The sequence below is a fragment of the Panicum virgatum genome, chromosome 6K (assembly GCF_016808335.1).
Source record: "Panicum virgatum strain AP13 chromosome 6K, P.virgatum_v5, whole genome shotgun sequence".
Lineage (NCBI taxonomy): Eukaryota > Viridiplantae > Streptophyta > Magnoliopsida > Poales > Poaceae > Panicum > Panicum virgatum.
In genome coordinates this window covers 27,449,549-27,474,892 of record NC_053141.1, presented here as the reverse complement: position 1 = coordinate 27,474,892, position 25,344 = coordinate 27,449,549, and the positions used below count along the sequence as shown (strand labels likewise).

General features: G+C 43.8%; 1 protein-coding gene across 1 annotated transcript; it reads right to left on the bottom strand.

The window, feature by feature from the left end:
• Nucleotides 1–17,380: 17,380 nt before the first annotated feature.
• On the bottom strand, nucleotides 17,381–17,896 carry LOC120713363 (secreted RxLR effector protein 161-like). Its single transcript, XM_039999346.1, has one exon. The coding sequence runs from the start codon at nucleotides 17,894–17,896 to the stop codon at nucleotides 17,381–17,383; it is 516 nt and encodes a 171-aa protein (XP_039855280.1).
• Between the last annotated feature and the right edge of the window lie 7,448 nt (nucleotides 17,897–25,344).

Below are 25,344 nucleotides of genomic sequence, written 5' to 3'. Positions count from 1 at the left end.
TTGAGTAACCCCCTTAGTACTGATGTTAGAAGTAATCAAGTAGAAGTGAGAAGATGATGGATGTACTGAACCTCTAATGCCACTTATGTAAAGTGTTGGCAGACTGTGAAAAGCTGAACGCAGCAGCTAATTCGAATTTTTATCCTTATTTCCTTTCCGAATTAGCTCATGAGTTGAATACCAAAGTTGTACCAAATTTTATCATCTAAATACTCACAAAAGTTCAGCTCAAACAGACATGTACAGAAGGAAATATACGCAAAATACAGAGGCTCTGTTTTCTGTAAAACCAGAAAACCAGAGGAATAGTAATTGAATTTTTCGACTAACTTACTCTAGGAATCTGACTTTCCGTTGAATACCAAAATTGTAGCTCATGAAATTATATAGTTCCTGTTAAAATTTCAAGTCCATACCCTATACATAACTCCAGTTATGCGTATTTTCGTATCGACAGTTTTCTGTGTAACGCGATTGATGCACTACTTACTCTTCCATTCATGTTTCGAGCTGTCTATTTCCATTTGAGATGTTGAAAATGTTGTGCCTAATGCAAACTACTCACGTTTCAGATGGTCGGATCAACTCGTGGAAGTCCTAGTGGTTTTGGAGCCGGAGGAAATGGCAATCCACCTCCACCTCCTCCAACACCGGGCATTGCGGAGGTCTTAGCCGCTCAAACTGAAATCTTGCGGCACTTGGTGCAAGCTCAACAGCAGCAGCGAGGTGGGCATCATGCTCATCAACCGCAAGAAGCGAGCTACCAAGACATTCTAAGTACGCAGCCCCCGCTATTCACCAAGGTGGATGAACCACTGGATGCGGATGCTTGGATTCGCACAAATTCTCGAGGACATGCTTCGAGCATGTGTAATCCATTACGACAAGAACTGGGACAAATGCTTGGCCTTTGCTCAATTCTCTTATAACAACAGCTATCAGGCTAGTCTGAAGATGGCACCATTCGAGGCTTTGTATGGTCGACGGTGTCGAACTCCTTTGAGTTGGTCCCAGACTGGAGAGTACAAAATATTTGGACCCGAGTTAGTGGTCGAAGCTGAAGAGAAAGTAAAAGTGATACAAGAAAATCTCAGGGCAGCTCAATCCCGACAAAAGAGTTACTTTGATAAGTGGAGGAAACCTTTAAAATTCAATGTTGGTGATCATGTTTACTTACGAGTTTCACCAACTTGAGGCGTTCAACGCTTTGGAGTCAAAGGCAAGTTAGCACCTCGCTACGTCGGACCATATGAGATCATTGAAGAATGTGGACCAGTGGCTTATCGACTGCGAATTCCTTCGCAACTCGCAGCCATCCATGATGTTTTCCACATATCCTAACTCAAGAAATGTGTCCGAGTTCCGACCGAAATCATCGAACAACAGGAAATCTTGGTGGAACCCGATCTCTCTTATGTTGAATATCCACTCAGAATATTGGATAGAAAAGAAAGAGGTACTCATCGAAAGGTGGTAAAAATGTACAAAATTCAATGGTCACATCACACCGAAGAAGAAGCCACCAGGGAGATACAGGAATATCTCAACCGCCAATATTCGGGTTTTCTTAGCTTTACCCCAGGTACCTTACCTTCCGTCCCTAATTCTAATCATCCAATCTCGGGGCGAGATTCTTTTTAAGGGGGGTAGGTTGTGACACCTCTGGTGTTTGTACACTAAAAGTCAGTCCATTTAATTCAAATAAATATAGAAGGGAATTTGGAAATTAAATTAATAAAGAAAAAGTCAAATACAATTCAAATCACATTTTTTGGATATTGAATGTGAAGACAAGAATATTTAAAATATATTTAAATCATGTTTGAAAACATGCACAAAAACATGTTTGGGCTGAAGCTAGTACCTTAAATGACATGTGCCTAATTCATGTTTCAGCTAAATCCACTCAAAAATCAAATAAAAACCAAAGCCCTTAATTGTAAGTTGGTAGTTATGAAATAGTTCAAATATGAACTTCAAATGAAAATTTGCCTAAAACAAAAAGTTGTAGATCTTGAAAAGCTACACAAGTGTGGCAGTACCGCCCTAATTAATCCGGCTCAAGTGCGCTAACCATCATCTTAAAGACAATCCCGGCTAACACGCACTTCAAACGGAGTAATTCGGCAGTGCTGTCGGGTAAAGTCCCGAAGAATCCACCTAAGCGTCGATCGAACCCAAAGCTTACATGTAACCCACACGAAGGTGAGTCCAGAGAGTACAACATTTCACAAATATATTACATTACAGAGTCTTAATTATTACAAACCAAGTTCGAAATCTTTGAAAGGTACTTGAAATTCGAAATGAAAGTAGTTCAGAGTTCACTGCAGCGGAAATAAAACGAGTTCTAAACGACGATACATGATGTCATGATGAAGCCCGTACATGACATCACTCGGCATTGCCATCGTTGGCCGGAGTCGTATCCCACTCCACCGACCAACCAGGGGGTAAGGTACATGGCCAAGTCAAGCTAGCAATCATGTCCTCAAAAGTATTACCTGAAATAAAAATTTAGCCACAAGCAAGGCTGAGTATACTAATACTCCGCAAGGCTTACCCGACTAGGATATAACTAACCCTCTAACTAGACATGCAAGGCTTTTGGCTTGAGGGGTTTGTCTTTGCCGAAAAGCAGTACGTCCTTATTTTCCGATTTTAGCTTTCAAGTTCTATTAGGCTTAACCATTCTACATTAGCATCTATCCTAAAGCATACATGGTGGAAAGCAATTATTTTTCATCATTCAACCATATTTCTCATCATCATTGTTCCACTTCTTACTCTATGCGGCAAAAGGGTTAAGCAGTCTCAATATCCGTGAGAGACGGACGATTCGAATCGAATTTGTTAACCTGGCCAGGCAGACCTAAACACACGCATGGGGAAAGCAATCACCCACGCGACTTTTCCCCTTTTTCCCCGGGCATGAAACAGGCCCACCGTCCTAGGGTGCCCTGCACCCGTGCATGACCATAGACCAGATAGTGGGGAGTATGTTCCACGGCCGGTTCCATCAGGTACTTAAGCTTACCGATTACCATATTCTCGGCATGTGGTTAGTACGTTCAAACGCTTAACCACCACTACCACACACCGCGGCCTTATCCATTTTGACTAAACAGACGGGGTATCACAAGTACATCAACCCCGCCCGTAAACCTTATATTGCAGTGTGTAGTAAGCATTCAACTCCTATGAGCTCGCGAGTGACAGGCAATCACTCGACTTCTACCGAACCATTAGCATAGCCAACTAGCGACTTACACATACTAGTGTTCAAACATAGGTACCTAGGATCATGCAACTAAGGTTCCAAACAATTCCTGCAACTTAAATGCACAAATAAACAGGAATATGAATAGTTGCATAAATTTAGAATAGGTAGGACATGCTCCGGGGCTTGCCTTGCTAAGCAAAGTTAGCCTTGGGCTCTTCCGAACTTTGGTTCGGGTCTTCGGCGGCTTCAGTTAGATTAGCTTGGGCTTCACGCTGCTCACTCTCGGACTCGGGCACCAGCTCGTACGTACCGTCGGCGAGAGTATGCGTATCTATATGAAATGCACATGCATGAGTTGTGTGACCGTAACAATTTATTATTTACTTCACTATAAAGTTGTAAAATATTTTCTTTACATCTCCTTGGGCAATCATTTATAGAGTATTATCTAGATTAACTATTTCTTATTAAGTAAGTGGGGGTTTTGTTATTTTTAGAAAAGTTATTTTCAAGTGCAAGCATGGAATATTTAAATCCGCTGAAGGGTATAGCTTCTGAAGATGGAATTTTTATGTAGAGTCAATTACTTAATTACAAACGTGCCATAAAATTTTTAGCTATTTTTACTGAGCATATTAATTATTAAAAAAATGCATTAAACAGCCACTGCTAGGAACAAGATTAATTTGTATAGATCAAACCATGTAAGTACTAGTACTGAAAATTTAACTGAGTATTTATGATCCTATTATGAACCTACTGGAAAATTTTCAGATTTAACTAAACATTACACAAGGCATGAAAAATAGCACAATGTACAACTGCAGTAAAGAAAAATAAATTCTATAGGTAGTTATACTGAGTACCAGGAGCTCAAACATTACTAGCATGATTAAGTACTCAAAATAAATCTTTAGTAAAATTATCAGATTTTTCTAGGCACAGAAGCTATTTTTCTTAGTTTAGTGCATTTATTCATAGCATAAATCACTTGAGCATGTTATGCTTGGGTAAAAAGTATATAAATTTTTCTAAAGCATCAAAGTAACAATTACAAATCACTGAAAAATTTTCAGCTTATGGTTCAAGGTGGAACAACTTGGAAAATTAAAACTATTTATCCTAGGCATACATAAAGTCCTAAATAAAACCTACATCTAGGAGTGTCAAATGTCTATGAAACTTTTACACAAGGCTATAAATCTAACATGTAAGACACTAACCAAAAATGGCTAACATATCATGCATGTAACTTGAGATATAATAAAAGCTACACTTTCTTTGTATTTTTAATATAGCAAAAACTATTGAGCTAAAGAAAAAGTGAATGTAACGAAAGTTGTAGGTTTTGATCTAAGGATTCCAAAACATTTTAGTTTGCATTTTTATGATTTTTCTACCATTTTATATGGAATTTACAAGTTTGCTGTTTTTGAAAACAAAAGAAAAAGGAAACGAACTTTTGCATTTAGGCCCCTGGAAGTTTGTTTCTTCTCACTAGAGGTCCCTGACGGACTTGCAGAACAGAGGAGGGTCGGATAGCGTCGTTTCCGGTGAGGTTCGGCTCCGGCGGCGAGGGGGAAGTTGGGGAAAAGGGAGAGGGGACTGAGCCGCACCTCTGGGTGTCCTCGGTTCGCGGGGAGGAGGCCCGAGGCGGCGGCTCCACAGAGCAGGGCGGCCGGCGGTGGTGGCGCTCCGCGGCGGTGGCGCTCCGGTGAAGGAGGGGCGGCAAGGACTGGTTGGAGAGTTTCGGGGTGAGGTGGGGGACCGATTCCGAGGGCTATCTCGGGCGGAGGAGGGTTGGGGAGTGGAGTTCCACTGGAGCAGACGGCCAGCGGCGGTCTGTACCGCGGCGGCAGCTCACCGGTGGCTTGGGGGCGGTGGTGAGCGGGCTTGGGAGGACCAGTGAGAGGCCACGAAGCTCGCTGGGGATACGGTTGGGGGCGAGGATGAGCGGAGGAGGGGCTCCGCGTGGCAGGGGTGGGGGCGGCGCTATGGCTGGCGGCGGCACTCTGTTCCCGGCGTGCGTTCGGGCTTTGTGTGCACGGGAAAGGGAGAGGAGAGTGAGGCGAGTGCGGGGCTGAGGTTTGGAGGCCGAGGGACACTACAGGGTGGAGGCCGAGCAGAGGGGGCAGCTCGACGGCGAGGTCGAGCGGCGGCACGGCAATGGCGGGGCGGCTCTGGGCGCGCGCGTGCAGGGTCCGAGCTCGGCCTCAAATAGGCGCACGAGGGAGGGGAGGTGGTGCTGGGGAGGCCGGGCAGCTCGGGCAGGTGGGCAGCGGCCCGGGCTTGGCCGGAGGCAAGGGCGTGGCAGGCTCGGCGCCGTGGCTTGTCGTCGCGGCGGTGTCGCCGAGCGGGCGTCGGGACGCGACGTGCTCGACGACCAGCGGGCAGCGACGAAGCAGGCGGGGTGGCAGCAGCGACGCGGTGGCGTGGCCGGGCGGCGAGGCAGCAGCGGGGTAGCAGCAGGCGCAGCGAGCTCGGGCGGGGCAGCGCGGCAGGCGGCAGCGTAGCTGCCCTGCTCTGCGTTCGAGTGCCGGGAGTGAAAGAAGAGAGAGAGAAAAGAGAGAGAAAAAGAGAGAAGTCAGAGAGTTGACCTGAAATTTTCTCAAAATTTACAATTGAAACTCAAAAAATTTTGAACACGAAAGTTGTTCAAAATTCGATTTCCTACAACTTTTGTTTTAGGCCAAAATTCGTTTGGAGCCTAGTTTGAGAATTAAATTTTAAATGTTCAATGAATATGAATTATTGCCCTATTAGAGTTCAAATTCAAAATTCTCTTCAATTTTTGTGTAGCAACTTGAAAAACTTTGAACATGAAAGTTGTTTATCATTTGAAACTATACAACTCTGGTTTTGGGCAAAAGTTTAGTTGAGCTTTGGTTTGAAAATTATTTTTAAAGCGTGCTGATAAAGATTTGAATTATTTCATCATTTCATGTGACCATTTTAAAATTTGAATTTGATTATTCTTGCAAAAAAAAAATTAAACATCACCTAGGGTGTATATCGTTACATTCTATTTGTCATTTCATGGTGAGGGTGAAAAAATACATGAGCACTCTATTCTTCACATATCTTGCACACATACACCTAGATACACATACATACACATGCATTTGTAAACATACAAGAAATGCATTATTTAATTTAATCTTGATGATTACGCATGATGCAATGTTTAATATTTTATGTTTAGTGTTTTAAACACCTGGGGTGTTACAGCCTACCCCCCTTAAAAAGAATCTCGTCCCGAGATTCGGGTGAGTAAAATTAGAGGGGAACGTGCGTGTGCCTTGGAATGAGATTGGGGAAACACAAAAATTTTGGTTTAGGTAACCTCTAGTGTCACACGTGACTTCGTCTTCGGTATGGTGACTTCTGAGGATCTTATATGTACATAATTGAATAGTTGCACCGACACATGCATAGCATGGAAAACAACAGGATCAAGTCTACTACTATTTGAGGCATTTTTTTTTACCCGAGATCTTATTATGTGGCATAAGCAAGGTTTTCTCAAGACATTCTTGCTCAAAGTTGCTTCTATTTTAATGGAGTTGATATTTATTTTGAGAAAAATAATGTATGATGGAAATGCCAACATGCCAGGAGATCGATGATACAATGTATGGATGCGATGACCGATGCAATTATGAAATTATGCACATGGCATGTTGCATTGGTTATGATGTGCTGATCATGATGCATGACTGATGTGCACGTGTTGAAATGCACGTTAGCTACCGTGGGAGTCATGTTGGTACTCCTTGTTATTTTTATTTTGACCCGAATTAGCACCCAAGTCATCACATTATGCGGGTTGCGAAAAATAGTATGTTGCGGAGCTGCTATCGCGGACCATGATACCAGCGCGCACCTAGTGACACAAGCGTATGGCTGTAGCGCATACGAGGCCCTAGGTTCCGTCGCGGCACCATATGTCAGTGACAAACACCACGACAAGATGAAAATATAGCAACCCAAATAATGTGCATGGCTAGGAAGGAAGATAGAGCCAGGCGATAATCAGAAGTCCTGCCTAGATGCATATGATGTTAATGGAGACAGAGCCCCAAAAATGCAGGTGATTTGGCAATGGCAATGCCACAACCATGCATGTAATGATCCTACATGATATTCTCGTATTTGTATGCACCGTCTTCTTCTTTTTTTTTCAAAAGAATTATATGAGCAAGAAGGCCAATTGAGATTTCCTCAAACTTGTCCAAGGGAGATACTATTACTCATCTTTGATGGGCTGACTAGGGAGCCAGGCTGGATCCTGGGATCCCCGCAAATATCCTTCTCAAATTCTATCTCCACTTGTTGTTCAACAATTCTCTCAGATTCTACTTACTAGATTCCAACTCAAAGCTAGGCTAAAAGTGTGCGGGCTGCTAGGTGCTTGTTCTAAAATTCAGAAAAGGAGTGGCACAAAGCTGATCATAACTCGAAGTGGGGAAAACGATAAATGCTCAATATCACACAGGAGGTAGGTGACACATTTTCCCCTAGACAGGGTTGGCCCTCTAAAGAAATGATTTGGTGTGTGATATGGGAAAAACTTGTGAATCAAGATGATAAAAACAGATTCTAGGTAGTGCACTAAAGTATCCATAACTCAAGGAGTTGATGTCCAAAAATTTTCAAATTTTAACAACAGGAAAAATTTTGGAGTAAATTTCTCCTTGTGCACTTCAGCATATAAGGTCCTTGATATATCCAATAAGTCCCATCTCTCTAGTTACGGCAGAAAAGACAAATTTCTAGATAGACCTTGATCGAGAGAAATGAACTGTGCTCAGGTGCAAGCCTTAATATTCCCAACTAACCCACATCCTTTTCTATTGGCTTTTTGTTTATGATCAGGAAGCATGCAGGTCCTATTCGTCCTCACAAGGAAAACAATTGCCAAATAGCTTTGGACTTACGGGGTTAGCACCGGTGGCATAACACAATTTACGTCTCTCCCTATATATATATTGCTAGCCGAGTTCTAACCGTTCTTAACTTACGTAATCGCGGTTAGTGTACCTGCAGAAAAATGACAGATATATATTAATTGAACCTTTCATGCCAGCACGCATGAAAGCGTTCCCATACATTACAGCTCACTATAGAAGCGGCATCCATGCGTCCAACACTACATGGATAGTGCTCATACGCTACCGAGGCGACGTATTCACGGTTTCTTGTACTCCCAATATAATCGACTGATGGTCGGTATATTGGCAGCAGCTCAAGTAGGCCACTGCTTGAGCACAGCGTTTGGTTCGCATCACCGACGGGAAGGTCAATCTCTCTCAGTTGACTGAGTATACTTTACTCTCAATATAGTCAACTAATAGTTGGTATATTGGCAGCACCTCAAGTAAGCCACTGCTTGAGGGCAGCGTTCGGCTCGCATCACCGACGGGAAGGTCAGACTCCCTCAACTGACTGAGGATCCTTACCGTCTTACCTTAGCGTAGGTGCGTCGTTACATAATGTAAAGTACTGAATTTAAATACTGAAAGAAACGTGCTGGAAGTCAGTTGTAAATAAACCATAAGTTAGATAGCCACCTAAAACTCCCATAATATCCCTAGGGCTTTACGTACTATACACAATCCTTAACGAACCAACATATTTACCAAACGTGATTATGTGGCTAAGTTTTAAGTAAAACTTTTAAAACCTAGTCGCACTCTCGGGTGTGCGCTTTGTTCGGCTCTGATACCAGCTGTGGCAGTACCCGCCCTAATTAATCCGGCTCAAGTGCGCTAACCATCATCTTAAAGACAATCCCGGCTAACACGCACTTCAAACGGAGTAATTCGGCAGTGCTGTCGGGTAAAGTCCCGAAGAATCCACCTAAGCGTCGATCGAACCCAAAGCTTACATGTAACCCACACGAAGGTGAGTCCAGAGAGTACAACATTTCACAAATATATTACATTACAGAGTCTTAATTATTACAAACCAAGTTCGAAATCTTTGAAAGGTACTTGAAATTCGAAATGAAAGTAGTTCAGAGTTCACTGCAGCGGAAATAAAACGAGTTCTAAACGACGATACATGATGTCATGATGAAGCCCGTACATGACATCACTCGGCATTGCCATCGTTGGCCGGAGTCGTATCCCACTCCACCGACCAACCAGGGGGTAAGGTACACGGCCAAGTCAAGCTAGCAATCATGTCCTCAAAAGTATTACCTGAAATAAAAATTTAGCCACAAGCAAGGCTGAGTATACTAATACTCTGCAAGGCTTACCCGACTAGGATATAACTAACCCTCTAACTAGACATGCAAGGCTTTTGGCTTGAGGGATTTGTCTTTGCCGAAAAGCAGTACGTCCTTATTTTCCGATTTTAGCTTTCAAGTTCTATTAGGCTTAACCATTCTACATTAGCATCTATCCTAAAGCATACATGGTGGAAATCAATTATTTTTCATCATTCAACCATATTTCTCATCATCATTGTTCCACTTCTTACTCTATGTGGCAAAAGGGTTAAGCAGTCTCAATATCCGTGAGAGACGGACGATTCGAATCGAATTTGTTAACCTGGCCAGGCAGACCTAAACACACGCATGGGGAAAGCAATCACCCACGCGACTTTTCCCCTTTTTCCCCGGGCATGAAACAGGCCCACCGTCCTAGGGTGCCCTGCACCCGTGCATGACCATAGACCAGACAGTGGGGAGTATGTTCCACGGCCGGTTCCATCAGGTACTTAAGCTTACCGATTACCATATTCTCGGCATGTGGTTAGTACGTTCAAACGCTTAACCACCACTACCACACACCGCGGCCTTATCCATTTTGACTAAACAGACGGGGTATCACAAGTACATCAACCCCGCCCGTAAACCTTATATTGCAGTGTGTAGTAAGCATTCAACTCCTATGAGCTCGCGAGTGACAGGCAATCACTCGACTTCTACCGAACCATTAGCATAGCCAACTAGCGACTTACACATACTAGTGTTCAAACATAGGTACCTAGGATCATACAACTAAGGTTCCAAACAATTCCTGCAACTTAAATGCACAAATAAACAGGAATATGAATAGTTGCATAAATTTAGAATAGGTAGGACATGCTCCGGGGCTTGCCTTGCTAAGCAAAGTTAGCCTTGGGCTCTTCCGAACTTTGGTTCGGGTCTTCGGCGGCTTCAGTTAGATTAGCTTGGGCTTCACGCTGCTCACTCTCGGACTCGGGCACCAGCTCGTACGTACCGTCGGCGAGAGTATGCGTATCTATATGAAATGCACATGCATGAGTTGTGTGACCGTAACAATTTATTATTTACTTCACTATAAAGTTGTAAAATATTTTCTTTACATCTCCTTGGGCAATCATTTATAGAGTATTATCTAGATTAACTATTTCTTATTAAGTAAGTGGGGGTTTTGTTATTTTTAGAAAAGTTATTTTCAAGTGCAAGCATGGAATATTTAAATCTGCTGAAGGGTATAGCTTCTGAAGATGGAATTTTTATGTAGAGTCAATTACTTAATTACAAACGTGCCATAAAATTTTTAGCTATTTTTACTGAGCATATTAATTATTAAAAAAATGCATTAAACAGCCACTGCTAGGAACAAGATTAATTTGTATAGATCAAACCATGTAAGTACTAGTACTGAAAATTTAACTGAGTATTTATGATCCTATTATGAACCTACTGGAAAATTTTCAGATTTAACTAAACATTACACAAGGCATGAAAAATAGCACAATGTACAACTGCAGTAAAGAAAAATAAATTCTATAGGTAGTTATACTGAGTACCAGGAGCTCAAACATTACTAGCATGATTAAGTACTCAAAATAAATCTTTAGTAAAATTATCAGATTTTTCTAGGCACAGAAGCTATTTTTCTTAGTTTAGTGCATTTATTCATAGCATAAATCACTTGAGCATGTTATGCTTGGGTAAAAAGTATATAAATTTTTCTAAAGCATCAAAGTAACAATTACAAATCACTGAAAAATTTTCAGCTTATGGTTCAAGGTGGAACAACTTGGAAAATTAAAACTATTTATCCTAGGCATACATAAAGTCCTAAATAAAACCTACATCTAGGAGTGTCAAATGTCTATGAAACTTTTACACAAGGCTATAAATCTAACATGTAAGACACTAACCAAAAATGGCTAACATATCATGCATGTAACTTGAGATATAATAAAAGCTACACTTTCTTTGTATTTTTAATATAGCAAAAACTATTGAGCTAAAGAAAAAGTGAATGTAACGAAAGTTGTAGGTTTTGATCTAAGGATTCCAAAACATTTTAGTTTGCATTTTTATGATTTTTCTACCATTTTATATGGAATTTACAAGTTTGCTGTTTTTGAAAACAAAAGAAAAAGGAAACGAACTTTTGCATTTAGGCCCCTGGAAGTTTGTTTCTTCTCACTAGAGGTCCCTGACGGACTTGCAGAACAGAGGAGGGTCGGATAGCGTCGTTTCCGGTGAGGTTCGGCTCCGGCGGCGAGGGGGAAGTTGGGGAAAAGGGAGAGGGGACTGAGCCGCACCTCTGGGTGTCCTCGGTTCGCGGGGAGGAGGCCCGAGGCGGCGGCTCCACAGAGCAGGGCGGCCGGCGGTGGTGGCGCTCCGCGGCGGTGGCGCTCCGGTGAAGGAGGGGCGGCAAGGACTGGTTGGAGAGTTTCGGGGTGAGGTGGGGGACCGATTCCGAGGGCTATCTCGGGCGGAGGAGGGTTGGGGAGTGGAGTTCCACTGGAGCAGACGGCCAGCGGCGGTCTGTACCGCGGCGGCAGCTCACCGGTGGCTTGGGGGCGGTGGTGAGCGGGCTTGGGAGGACCAGTGAGAGGCCACGAAGCTCGCTGGGGATACGGTTGGGGGCGAGGATGAGCGGAGGAGGGGCTCCGCGTGGCAGGGGTGGGGGCGGCGCTATGGCTGGTGGCGGCACTCTGTTCCCGGCGTGCGTTCGGGCTTTGTGTGCACGGGAAAGGGAGAGGAGAGTGAGGCGAGTGCGGGGCTGAGGTTTGGAGGCCGAGGGACACTACAGGGTGGAGGCCGAGCGGAGGGGGCAGCTCGACAGCGAGGTCGAGCGGCGGCACGGCAATGGCGGGGCGGCTCTGGGCGCGCGCGTGCAGGGTCCGAGCTCGGCCTCAAATAGGCGCACGAGGGAGGGGAGGTGGTGCTGGGGAGGCCGGGCAGCTCGGGCAGGTGGGCAGCGGCCCGGGCTTGGCCGGAGGCAAGGGCGTGGCAGGCTCGGCGCCGTGGCTTGTCGTCGCGGCGGTGTCGCCGAGCGGGCGTCGGGACGCGACGTGCTCGACGACCAGCGGGCAGCGACGAAGCAGGCGGGGTGGCAGCAGCGACGCGGTGGCGTGGCCGGGCGGCGAGGCAGCAGCGGGGCAGCAGCAGGCGCAGCGAGCTCGGGCGGGGCAGCGCGGCAGGCGGCAGCGTAGCTGCCCTGCTCTGCGTTTGAGTGCCGGGAGTGAAAGAAGAGAGAGAGAAAAGAGAGAGAGAAAGAGAGAAGTCAGAGAGTTGACCTGAAATTTTCTCAAAATTTACAATTGAAACTCGAAAAATTTTGAACACGAAAGTTGTTCAAAATTCGATTTCCTACAACTTTTGTTTTAGGCCAAAATTCATTTGGAGCCTAGTTTGAGAATTAAATTTTAAATGTTCAATGAATATGAATTATTGCCCTATTAGAGTTCAAATTCAAAATTCTCTTCAATTTTTGTGTAGCAACTTGAAAAACTTTGAACATGAAAGTTGTTTATCATTTGAAACTATACAACTCTGGTTTTGGGCAAAAGTTTAGTTGAGCTATGGTTTGAAAATTATTTTTAAAGCGTGCTGATAAAGATTTGAATTATTTCATCATTTCATGTGACCACTTTAAGATTTGAATTTGATTATTCTTGCAAAAAAAAAATTAAACATCACCTAGGGTGTATATCGTTACATTCTATTTGTCATTTCATGGTGAGGGTGAAAAAATACATGAGCACTCTATTCTTCACATATCTTGCACACATACACCTAGATACACATACATACACATGCATTTGTAAACATACAAGAAATGCATTATTTAATTTAATCTTGATGATTACGCATGATGCAATGTTTAATATTTTATGTTTAGTGTTTTAAACACCTGGGGTGTTACAACAAGTTTGGTATTCAAAAGTTTTTCATTTGAATCCTTTAAGAAGGAGAAAAATTTATATTACCGAGAGGTCCCTGGAAAAAATCAAAAATTTCATTCTGGTCCGGTGCTCTGTTTTCCTCAGCGCCTCCACTCACCGGCGCCGTACGCCGCCGGTGGACCTTGTCCACCGCGCGGGCACGGTCAACTGGACCCCCAGGGCCCGCTCTTGCCACCCGCACCCCCTGGCTCCTCATCGCGCAGGCACACGTCCCAGACGCCAGCTGTCCCCGGTTCCGCACTCCCCCAGCTCCGCATTGCCTCCCAGGCGAAGGAAACCGGCCCCCAGTGACACCCATACGCCTATAAAAGCCCAGGCCTGACTCCTCGCGCACGAAAACCGCCGCCGCTCCGCTCAGCAACTCCGGTGAGCTCGAGCTCATCGTCGACAGCCTCCTCCGCCTGCGCATTGTCCAAATAAACCACTCCAAAACCTTCCTCATTCACCACTGAAGCTCATCGACCCCTCGGTGGAGCCCCACCCTTGCCGGAGCGCCACTGCGACGGCCGACCTCCTCTGCCGTCTCACTGCGCTCGCCGGCGAGCCTCCTCCGACCACCGCAAGCTCCAACCTGACCCCCTAGAGGTTCATCTCGAGCCCCTCACCATTTCCCCTCACCTCCCCCTCGCCGCCGGCAATGGGCCTCGCCGGATTTCGGCCGGCCGACGGCACTCCCTACTCCCAGGGGCATACCTGTAAAGGATACAAGTCTTTTAAGGGCCTTAGCGCAAAAATGCAAGAACACTCCTTGAGTTAAACCTGTGAACTTTTAAAATGTGTAGAAAATCATAGAAAAATCGGAAAAATGTAAATCCAAATGTTCTGGAATCCTTGCAATGAACTCTACAAGTTTTGTTACATAATCTTTAGATTCTGTCCACATTTTAACCTACGAAAAAGAATAGAATAAATAGCCCATAAATGTTCTGGTAGTTTGGTTCACTAACTAAATCTGATTTTTAGATATGTTGATCCTAGTGGAGTTATAAGCTTCTGGTAATAATCTGAGCATGAATTGAAATCATTTACTTGTTCAAATGGTCATGTTTCCAAGATCCACTAGTTAACTTCATATATTAATGCTGGTAGAAATAGGCATGGTTTAGTTATGAAACTTTTTCTGGATAGACATGCTACTGAATCATTACTGTCATACAAGTTTGACAAATTTTAGATCTAGTTTGCTATATATTATGTTTAATGCTTGCTTGATGAACTTAATTCATGGTATATAGTTCCTGTGTGTGGAAAAAAATCTAGATTTATTCCTGGAACTTTGTATTAGCTATGTGTTCATGTCTGCAAAATTTGAGCAACTTTTACTGAGTATTCCTACAGCTATAATTCATGCTTGTGATATCATGCTTAGATTTGCTATTTTTGTTCTGTATGCAATAGTTCATATCTAGTCATGATCTTTGAATATGTTCTTGGATAGTATAAGTACTTTCTATGGTAAAAATTTCATATGCAGTACTGATCATCTTGAATCTCGAATAAATATGCAATTTCATATATATTTTAATGCATAAGTAATTAATCTTATAGAAATATTGCTTGATAATTTTTCTGAAGTATGTTTAGGCTATTTCTAGGCTCTGGTAAAATTTTGAGATCCATAACCTTTGTAAAACTCCTTGTGAAATTTATTTTTGTTGCTAGCATGTTAGTTTTGTTAATTTTATAACTCCTGTTGTATGAGTAGATAAAATCTGGAAAATTTATAGAACGTAGTATGTCATGCCTAGATGCTTCTGTAAATTTTGTAGTTTCAGAAACCATGCCTAACAACCTGTCCAAATTCGTAAATTCTCTAGGTTAATCTGTTTGCATGATTTTTCATGGTTAGATGCCTTGCTTTTAAAAGCTGAGACTTTTACAGTAGATGCTAGTATATCTGATCTGTTCTACATAAATTTTTAATCACCATATCATGAGTATATTTTCTGTTATGAAATTGTGCACTTATGCTTATGTTTCAAGTCTAGAAAATTAAGCACCCCACACCCTTATTCATGAAGTAAGTTAATTATAAGTTCTACTCTATAAATGACTGCCCATGAAATGAAATCACAAGATCATCTCTGAATTAACATTTTGTTGAACTACAACTTTATTGTGAAGCAAAGACAGATCATATCATGTTGTAATAATGAATCTTTGCATGGCATATAGAATAGGTTAATCTCGTTGACGGTGAATACGAGTTAGTTTCTTCGGACTCTCTTGCTGCGACGGACATTAATCTTAACTATACTAACGTGAACCAAGACCTGGGCCAAGCCCCAGAGGACTCTCTGTTTGATAGTGCCCAAGAAGGAAAGCCCCGGTGCATAACCCATTATTTTCCGCATTATTATTCATCTATCTATTCGTATGTGTTGTAATAAATTTTATTTGCACATTTATGTTTTCTAGGCATTGATCGAAAACCTTAAATGCATGATCCCTAGGTACCTATGTTTGACATCTAGATCTTTTTATCGACTAGTTGCCACGCTAACTAGGAATGGTAGAAGTCGAGAGGTTTCCTGCCTTTCGCGATAATATAGGAATTGACTAACTTTACCTTCTGCTGAAATGTAAGGACAACGGGCGGGGTTGTGTAGTTGTGATACCCCGCTGGTGTAGTTGAAACTAGATAAAGTTGCGGTGTGTGGCTCATTTCGTTAAGCGTTTGAAAGTACTAGCCACATGCCGAGAAATATGGTAATGGGTAAGCTTAAGTACCTGATTGGACTAGCGAGTGGAACGACTTGGTACCCTCTTTGTAGAAGTAGGGTTTATATTTTTGTCGCGACGTACGAGTGTATAGTGGTTGGACTCTGTAGTCGGGGAGGGTATCTTGGATCCACGGACTGGAAAGAATGGGGAAAAGTAGCGTGAGCGAAAGCGATGTCGATCCCCATGCGTGTGCGTTAGGTTCCCCAGGCCAGGTTGAAATTTGATTCAGAATCATCCGCCTCTCATGGCATGAGACTGCTTAACATTTTCGGTCACATAGAGTAAAAAGTGGAATATGATGATGATAATACTACTGGATGATTAACTGTTTGCTCTACCATGTTTGAGTAGAGTTAGATGCAAACTTAGAACGGTTAATTCAACTAGAATATGGCAAAGTTAAAATCTGAAATTAAGGATCCACTCTTAGTGGCATTTTTGGCAAAACAAAACCCACAAACGAAAAAGCCTTGCATGTCTAGTTATCGGACTAAGGTATATCCGGTCACGGGTAAGTCTTTCTGAGTATTAGTATACTTAGCCTTGCTTGTGGCACTATTTTCAGTTACTAACTTCGAGGATATGATTGTGAGTCTGACTTGGCCGTGTACTTTGCCTCCGGGCCGGTCTGTCGAGTGGGATGGCCTGTCAGTTGGTGCTGACCACCCTCCCACGGAGTGATGTGTTTCGTACGGGCTTTATCGATGCGTTACTTGTTTCGCTAGTCGTCGTTTTTACTGCTTCCGCTGAGACAATGACACTTGAATAATTTATGTAGTCTGGAACTCTGTAGTACTTTGCTACTCTGAACATGGTTTGTAATAAATTTACTTTTCCGCTGCAAACTCTGAGATGTATGAGATGATTTGTGTTGTAATCTCTGGGCTCACCTTCGAGTAAGTGTTGTCTGTGCGATCCTGGAAGAGCGTGGCTTTTATCGAGGCTTCAGTCGAGGAACTACTGGTGCGTGCCGATTTGGGTCAGAGTTGCCTAGCAACGAAGATCAGTGCACCGGGGTCTAGTAATTTGGGTGGTTCTGCCATACTCAGCAGCTTCGACTTAACCAGCTCCACCACTACCATCAGATTGTCAGAGAATATCAAGCTTACACCAACATTCTCCCCCTTTAGCTTGATGATCCTCAAGCACTAACTCTCTGATCCCGAGCAGGTGTCTCATTACCCCAAACTTGACAACAGGCATAGGCTTCGTCAGTGCATCTGCCTTCTGCTCTAGAGTGTGAATTTATTTCTTGACGACAATCTGTCCACGCTCTACACACTCCGTGAGGAAATGAAAATTCACATCTATATGCTTGCTTCGACCATGAAATACAGGGTTTTTCATCAGTGCTATATCTGAACTGTTATCAACATACAAAATTACTGCTCTTGGTTCAGTAGCTGCAATCTGTCCCAACAGATTTCTAAGCCAAAAAGCTTGCTTGGCTGCAGCTGTAGCTGCCATAAACTCAGCCTCACAAGATGACAATGCCACTGTTTTCTCCTTGTGAGAATTCCAGGTGATCAGTCCCTCATTCAGATAAAAGGCCATGCCACTAGTGCTCCTCCTTCCCACAATATCTCCTCCACTGTCACTGTAAGTGTACCCCACTAACTCTTCTGGCTTCTTCTCTTGAGTATACACCAAACCAAAGTTCAGTGTTCCCTTCAAGTATCTCATTATCTGTTTGACAGCATTGAAATGCTTGACTGTAGGTTTTTCCATAAACCTACTTGCTACACCAACAGAGAAAGACATGTCTGGCCTTGTATGTAACAGGTACCTCAAACAACCAATGACTCTCCTATACCTTGTTGCATCAGTCCTCTCCCTCTGTTTGTCTACATCTAACTTTGCACCAGGATCCATTGGAACCTTTGTTGCATTGTAGTCACTCATCCAAAACTGATCAAGAACTTTCTTGGCATAACTGTTTGCTTGATAGTAATAATGTCTTTCTTCTGCTCCACCTCTATCCCCAGATAGAATGACAGTAAGCCCAGGTCACTCATCTCAAACTCAGAGTTCATTTGCTTCTTAAAGACTTCAATCTCTCTTGGATCTCCACCAGTCACTATCAAGTCATCAACATATACACCAAGCACTGTCTTTGTCAGTCCTTCACCTCTAGTGTAGACAGCAGGCTCTGCCACACGCTTCTGAAACCCAATCTTCTTCAGACTGCCATCCAGCTTCACATTCCAAGCTCTAGGAGCTTGTTTCAAACCATATAACGCCTTCTTCAGTTTGAGCACCATCTTTTCTTGTCCCTTTTTCTCAAAGCCTTCTGGTTGTGTCACATACTGTTGACACCAGATTTTTGCTCCAAAGAAGATGACAGGTGGGCCAGTGCAAGATGCTAATAAATCTGGTGTCGAAGAAAATACACGAGGAGAAGCTCGTCGGTAGAAGGGCAGCGGATAAGACACGTCGGCAAAGCTGTGTATCGGAAAACCTGAAGAAGCAATGGCACATCGGAAAAGCTTTCATATTGGCGAAGTCCCATGAAGAGGGCATCCGTAAGGAGGCACGCAACGGTTTGAAGCAAACGGAAAGATGGTATCATCCGGAACGTTGCGGCATGGGATCAAGCTTGGACTCCAACAAAAAGGGAAAGTTTGGAGCCAAAGTTATCTTTGTATTAGGAATATTCCTTGTTTTGCTTCGTGTTCGATTAGGACTCATGTTAGCTTCAGGGTATAAATATAAACCCTGCGACAATGTAAAGAACTCTCCAACAATCAATACACAAACCGGCCCCGTGCCACCTTTCGAGTCCAGTCAAGTTGTCGAGTTCTTCGAGAGGGTTATTCAATCCATCGACCTCTGTAAGTTTCGGCAACCTTATCTATGTATCTAGTATCATGCGGTGGATTTAGATCAGATGATAAGTAGTCCTGTTGTACTTTGCTTAGTATCATGCGGTGGATTTAAGCTTAGTAGCGGGAGGTCTTGATCTTAGCCGGGTATCATGAGGTAGATGCAGGTGGGACAAGATTGTTATCGGCTTCATTAGATCTGGCTAATCTAGTGGATTCATTAAGTTACCTCAAGTGTTGTCTGTTTATTTATGTTTATATTTATTGCAACACTTTTTGCCCAATCTAGATTGATGGAGCTTGGCCTTATATCTTTTATAGATCTGATTTGTCTTTTATACTTTTATGTTAATCTTGTCGTGATAATTAGATCTAGTGCTTGCATTGGCCAAGTTATATCAATCTAGATTGTCACATGTTGTGGGTTCGAGCTTGTTAGATGCAAGTAGATCTTGACAGAGCTGGGTATCATGCGGTAGATGCAGGCTTTTGGGTTGTCTTAGAGCTAGCCATCCGGTGGGTCTAGAATTCGATTCAATCTGATAGGTTTGTTTGTGTTTGGCTTGTTTGTTCCTTCTCCATGGACCCCATATCGGCAAACTTTGCGGACATGGTTACGCTTTCACAAGTAGCGAGTATTTATAGATCTATTTGATGATGCATGCTTTTAAGCTTCTCACAACTAGACTGTATCATGCGGTGGATTAGTCAAGTTGCGAGGAGTGGTGTAGATTTAAGTAAGTGGTATCATGCGGCGGATTAGCTTGCTTGGGTTTATGCTTGACAGGTTTAGGAGGAGAGCTGGATGTGCGTCAGATCAGTTGGACTAAGCCTATGCATGTGTTATTAGATTAGATTTATATTTATGAGCTACCTGATTTTATGTGTCATGTTGACTAGACTCAATGGGCTAAGGATGTATGCTTTACACGCTCTATTTGCATAGCTAGTTGATCCTGTTAATCATGCTTATTTATCTATGATTGGCAAACATTGTTTCTATTTACTTATTTATGAGGATTGCCGATTCATGCTGTTTAAACCTGTTGGCAGATAGCTCTCTAGCTATATGTCGTCGTAAGTGGCTTCAGGGCCGTATATGTGGAACTGTCTAGTAACACCCGGCATGTTTCCACCTTTTGTTATTGATCGGTTTATCTTCCTTGTCAATTGCAGGTCAAATTGATTGGCATATCTAGGATCACCCTTTTAGAAGCCATGCGTTCCGGCTTGCTGGTGTGCCTCTGGCCCGGGAACTAATTTCTGGGCCAACACATACACATCCTCAACGTGTTCACCATTTGAAAATGCAGTTTTGACATCTAGATGATGCACCTCCTTGCCTCTGTTAGCTGCCATAGCCAATATCAGCCTGACTGTCTGTTAACACCAGATTTTGGTAAAATCAGGATGAAAAGTGGGCCAGTGCAAGATGCTAATCTGGCATCGGGTAGAGATATGCAAAGAAGAGCCCATCAGCAAAGGCTGCGGATAAGGTGTATCGGCAAAGCTGTACGTGTAAGGTGCATCGGGAAACCTGAAGGCTTCGTGGGAAGGCTTCAAAAAAGTCCCTGGGAAGGCTTCGTGTCGGCAAAGCCCCGCGAGGGAGACCATCAGCAAAATGGCGCGCAACGGTTCAAAGCGGATAAGAAGGATGACGTCACCCAGAACGTTGTGGCCTAGAATCAGAAGGCGGACTCCAACGAAAAGGGAAAGCTGGGAGCCAAAGTTATCTTTATTTAGGTATATTCCTTATTTTGTTTCGTATTTGATTAGGACTCGTGTTAGCTTCAAGGTATAAATATAAACCCAATGACAATGTAAAGAACTCTCCAACAATCAATACAGAAACCGGTCTCGTGCCTTTCGAGTCCAGTCGAGTTCTTCGAGAGGGCTATTCGATCCGTCGACCTCCGTAAATCCTGACAACCTTGTCTATCATGTCTAGTATCGTGCGACAGATTTAGATGAGATGGCAAGTAGTCTTGTTTTGATTGGCTATCATGTTAACTAGATTTGATTGGCTAAGGTTATGTCCTTTACATATTGTTATTCATATAGCTAGTTTAATCTTTTTAACATGCTCATTGATCACGATCGGCAAACATGTTTTTGTTCATTCATTCATCAGAATTGCCGATCGCATCGTTTATCCGTTTGGTAGAAAACTTCCGAGCTGTATGTCGCATACAACCGGCTCTAGGGCCATAAATATGGAACTGTCTGGCAACACCCGGCAAGTTCCAGCTTTTGTTACTGATCGGTTTTTCTCCCTTGTCAATTGTAGGTCAAATTGACTGGCACGTCCTGAATCTCACTTTTTTGAAGCCACGCGTACCGGCTTGCTGTGTTAGGCACAGTGCGCCACATTTTGTGCCAACACACTTTTTGGCATGCTCGGTGGGACAACAACCTTTCAGATGGTGCCAAAAGATGTTAATCTAGACAACGTCATTGATCTGGGCATTGATGAATTGCCCGATGAGCTCAAGCAGTTGGTTCAGTAGGTAGTTGAGCAATGCCAGCGGAGATGCATGCAGGTGTTCGCTAAAAACAATTCTAGGAATGTTTTCCAGAAGCAAAGGCTGCCCAGAATGCTGAGTGAAGGGGAGTCCGATTATGCTGAATCACAGAGAGCTCACTGCTATGAAGAAGTCGTTCACAAAGCTGTGGCCGACAATCTGAGTTATCACAATGGCTGCATCTTGAAGACTTTACGCAATATCGTGTTAGAGATCTATGGTCCAGGTGTTGATAAGCATTTTCAGCAACTCCAGGGTTACCCATACTTCAACACACCGAAGGATCAGAGCAAAGCTAGAGGTAGTGGAACTGCAAATGATTGCCAGAAAGATAAACAGAAGGATATTGGGGCTATACCAGATGCAAGAGCAGTGGCTGCTGACGCACTATGACAGCCGATATACCATGCTTACAGCTTTTGGTACAACAGGAACTATCTCAGAATCGGCTTTCAAAATTTCTCCACTGAATTCCAGACTACATAAAAACTTGTATGGTCCTAGCTACACTGAGTTTTCTGACTACAGCTCTATCAATGCTTTACCCAATCCAAGATATAAGAATACTTCTGGTTATCAAAAGCCAGTAGCTAGTAGCCAAGCACCTGGAGGATAGAATGCATCTATGGACCTACTGTTACATAGGATGGCTGATATGATGAAGAATCAGTTCGGCCTCAAGCCCAAGAATCCAACATTCTCCTATAGGATGCCTTTCCCAAATTGGTGTCACAGGGTTGCTCTTCCAACAGGGGTCAAGATTCTAGAGTTCACCAAGTTCACTAGCCAGGATGGCACAAGTACCATTGAACATGTTAGCCGATACCTGATGCAGCTCGGCGAGGCTTCTGGAGATGAGGCGTTTAGGGTTCGGTACTTCTCACTGTCGCTGGCAGGACCCGCCTTCACTTGGTTCACCACATTGCCAGCTGATTCCATTGAAACTTGGGCTGACCTGGAGGAAAAATTCCACACTTACTTCTTTACTAGCACCAGTGAGAAGAAGCTAGTTAACCTTGCAAGCATGAGGCAAAAATTCACTGAAACACCACTTGAGTTTCTGCTGAGATTCAGGGAGATCAGGAATATGTGCTTCTCTTTAAATCTACCTGATAACCAACTGCCAAAGATGGTTGTGGCTGGTATGCTGCCGGCCGTGAGAGAAAAGCTGTTTGGCCTAGACTTTGAAAACTTGGGACAGCTTTCCCAGAAGTTGGGTGCCATGAACTTCCAAGCTTAGACCTTTAGGAGAGATAACTACTTCCAGAAGAAGAACGGCAATGCTGTGATCGACATGTATCAACAGTTTCTAGACGGGCAGGGAGAATATGAAAATGAGGAGGAGGTTGATGCTGCAGAGATAAACTGGGGGAAAGATCCAACACTAGTGAACTAGTGTTGGGCCAAGCAGAACAAGGGAACCTATGACTTTGATGTGACCAAGGCTGATAGATTGTTTGAACTGCTGGTGAATGAGGGTCGCATCAAGCTCTAACCTGATCATCCGATTCTGCGTGCTGATAGGGTGAAGGACAAGAAGTATTGCAGTTTCCATAACACCAACTCCCACTCCATTAATGATTGCAGGGTGTTCAGGCAATGCATCCAGAGAGCTATCCAGGAGGGACACTTGAGGTTTGATGGAAAGATGCAGATTGACAAGAACCCTTTCCCTGGTTAGCACATGGTTTCTGGTGGTCTCTCAAAGAACAAGTTCAAGGTCCTCACATCCGAGAGAGTTAAAGGAAAAGGTATTATTGATCCTAAAGTAGAGATCTTGGCAGAGGAGTATCAGAAGAAGAAGCCTTTCAAGGACAGCCATACTGAGAGAGGTGAGTCCTCAGTTGCCCAGCAGCCAAAGCCAAGAGTAACGTCTCGCATATTGTTGAACAAATGGCAAAGGCAGTAGGAGAAGGAATACTACCAGCGCCAAAGGTTTGTTGAGGAAAGGCGCATATATGAAGAAGAAAGATATGCCAGGGAGCAGAACAAGGTTCATTGGGATTGTCCATTCTTTAGGCATTGCTGGAATGAAGGTTTGAAGTTGTTGACGTGCAACAACTGTCCCGAGTGCAGTGAGCAGTACCAGGAATATAGGCAAATCCAAACCAACCATCGATCTGTCCATGAGAGACTTGGACACCATCATTATGACATGGATCGACGTGTAAAAATTACTGATGATTGTCACTTCCATGGCAAGAGGGCTATTTATCCTGAGTGGGCCGATTATGAAGATGAAGATGAAGAGCAGGGTCAATATGTCTGGCAAGAAGGGCAATTGTGTCTGTTGACATTTCTTAGCGCAATCACTAGGAACGGGGGTGTCCCTAGTAACGACGCCAGAAATGCCGTGTTGGTATGTCTTAACGTTTACAGAAAGATCTGCAAGCGCACGGATATACCGTTATAACATTTCACCCGGAAGTATTCAGGGTATCGTTATTTATATTTTCCCATGGGATGGCGAGGTTGTGTAAAGATATTTACTAGTTCCATAACCATGACACTTATGAAATAAGGTGCAGACTACAGATTATGCAGGGGTAAGTGATAAATAAAGCATAATCAGGGCTAATGTGACACACAGAACAACCAACTCTCATGAATAAAGAATAAATGAGTTGGATCTTATTTGAGCAGATTTGTCCATTCTTGCACTTTGGTCCTTATGTTTAAATGTAATTACGACTAGGTCCTGACGAGAAGGAGTTGATCGATATTCCGAGTAACCAGCGGATCCAGAAGGACTACCCCGACACCCGGAGGACCTAGAAGGACGTGTCGGACAACTAGAAGACGTCAGAGACCGAGAAAGGCTACGAAGACCTATCAGGTTCACGCCCATTCGAGATTGAATACCTATTAGGCATTGCTTGCTAGATACGCTACGCTCCCAAATTGAGTGTGATGAGATGAGCTTGCATGACCATTTATTTTACCGTATTCCTTGATTCCCATACTTAGAAATGATTTGTTGTATGCTATTGCTACTATGAGTGAGATTTGGGGTATGGGAATATATGATATGATAGTCCTTGCTTGCTGGAAGTTGCCTCCACATACACGGGAGTTGGTGATTAGGTTACAGTGGGGGCGAGCGGACCCTTTTCTCTGATCTTCGGATCGAGAGCCAGGGATTGTGTGTTGGGCACGATCCTATGAGCACCTATGATGGGTGACGAGTACCTGTGGCGGGTGCTAGACCGTTCCTGTGGGAACATAGTAGAGGTGTAGTTTTGGAGGAGATACTTGTAATGGGTATTGATTGCAGACCGTGTTGACGGAATGCCAACTTGGATGAAGACGCTCACCTCGGCTGGATGAAGGACTTGACTTTGTGGCCCTAGTGACGGAACTATGTCAAACGTGCACACCACTTATCCTTTATGAGGGGGAACCTAGCCCAAGCTAGCTATGCGCGGCACCATTACTGCAGGAGGATAGTGTTTCAGTGTCAGGGGGAGAGGGCAGGACCCTATCGCCCCCGATCGCAGGATCCATGGTGATTCCATTCTAGATAGCTTCACAGCCCTAGGCGACCAACTGCGGGAGGATGCGCCCCAGACCGGGAGTAGGATGGTGCCGTAGCCTTTAGTTTCATTGACTGGTGCCTCAGAGAAAGTCGGCTGATCCCCGGCTGGATTTGGGGCGAGTGGGTACAGGTGTACAACCCCTACAGGGTGAAAACTATATGTATAGCCACGTACTCGGTCATGTACAACTCTGGATCTGGCCCCACAAATGTAGTTAGATCCACATATACTTTTCTACCTCCCTCTAGTCTACTTTTCCTGCTTGGATAGCAGCTGAGGTGCGGGGAGAGGGAGTTCCCGCACCGAAACAGGGTTGAGACAGTTGTAGT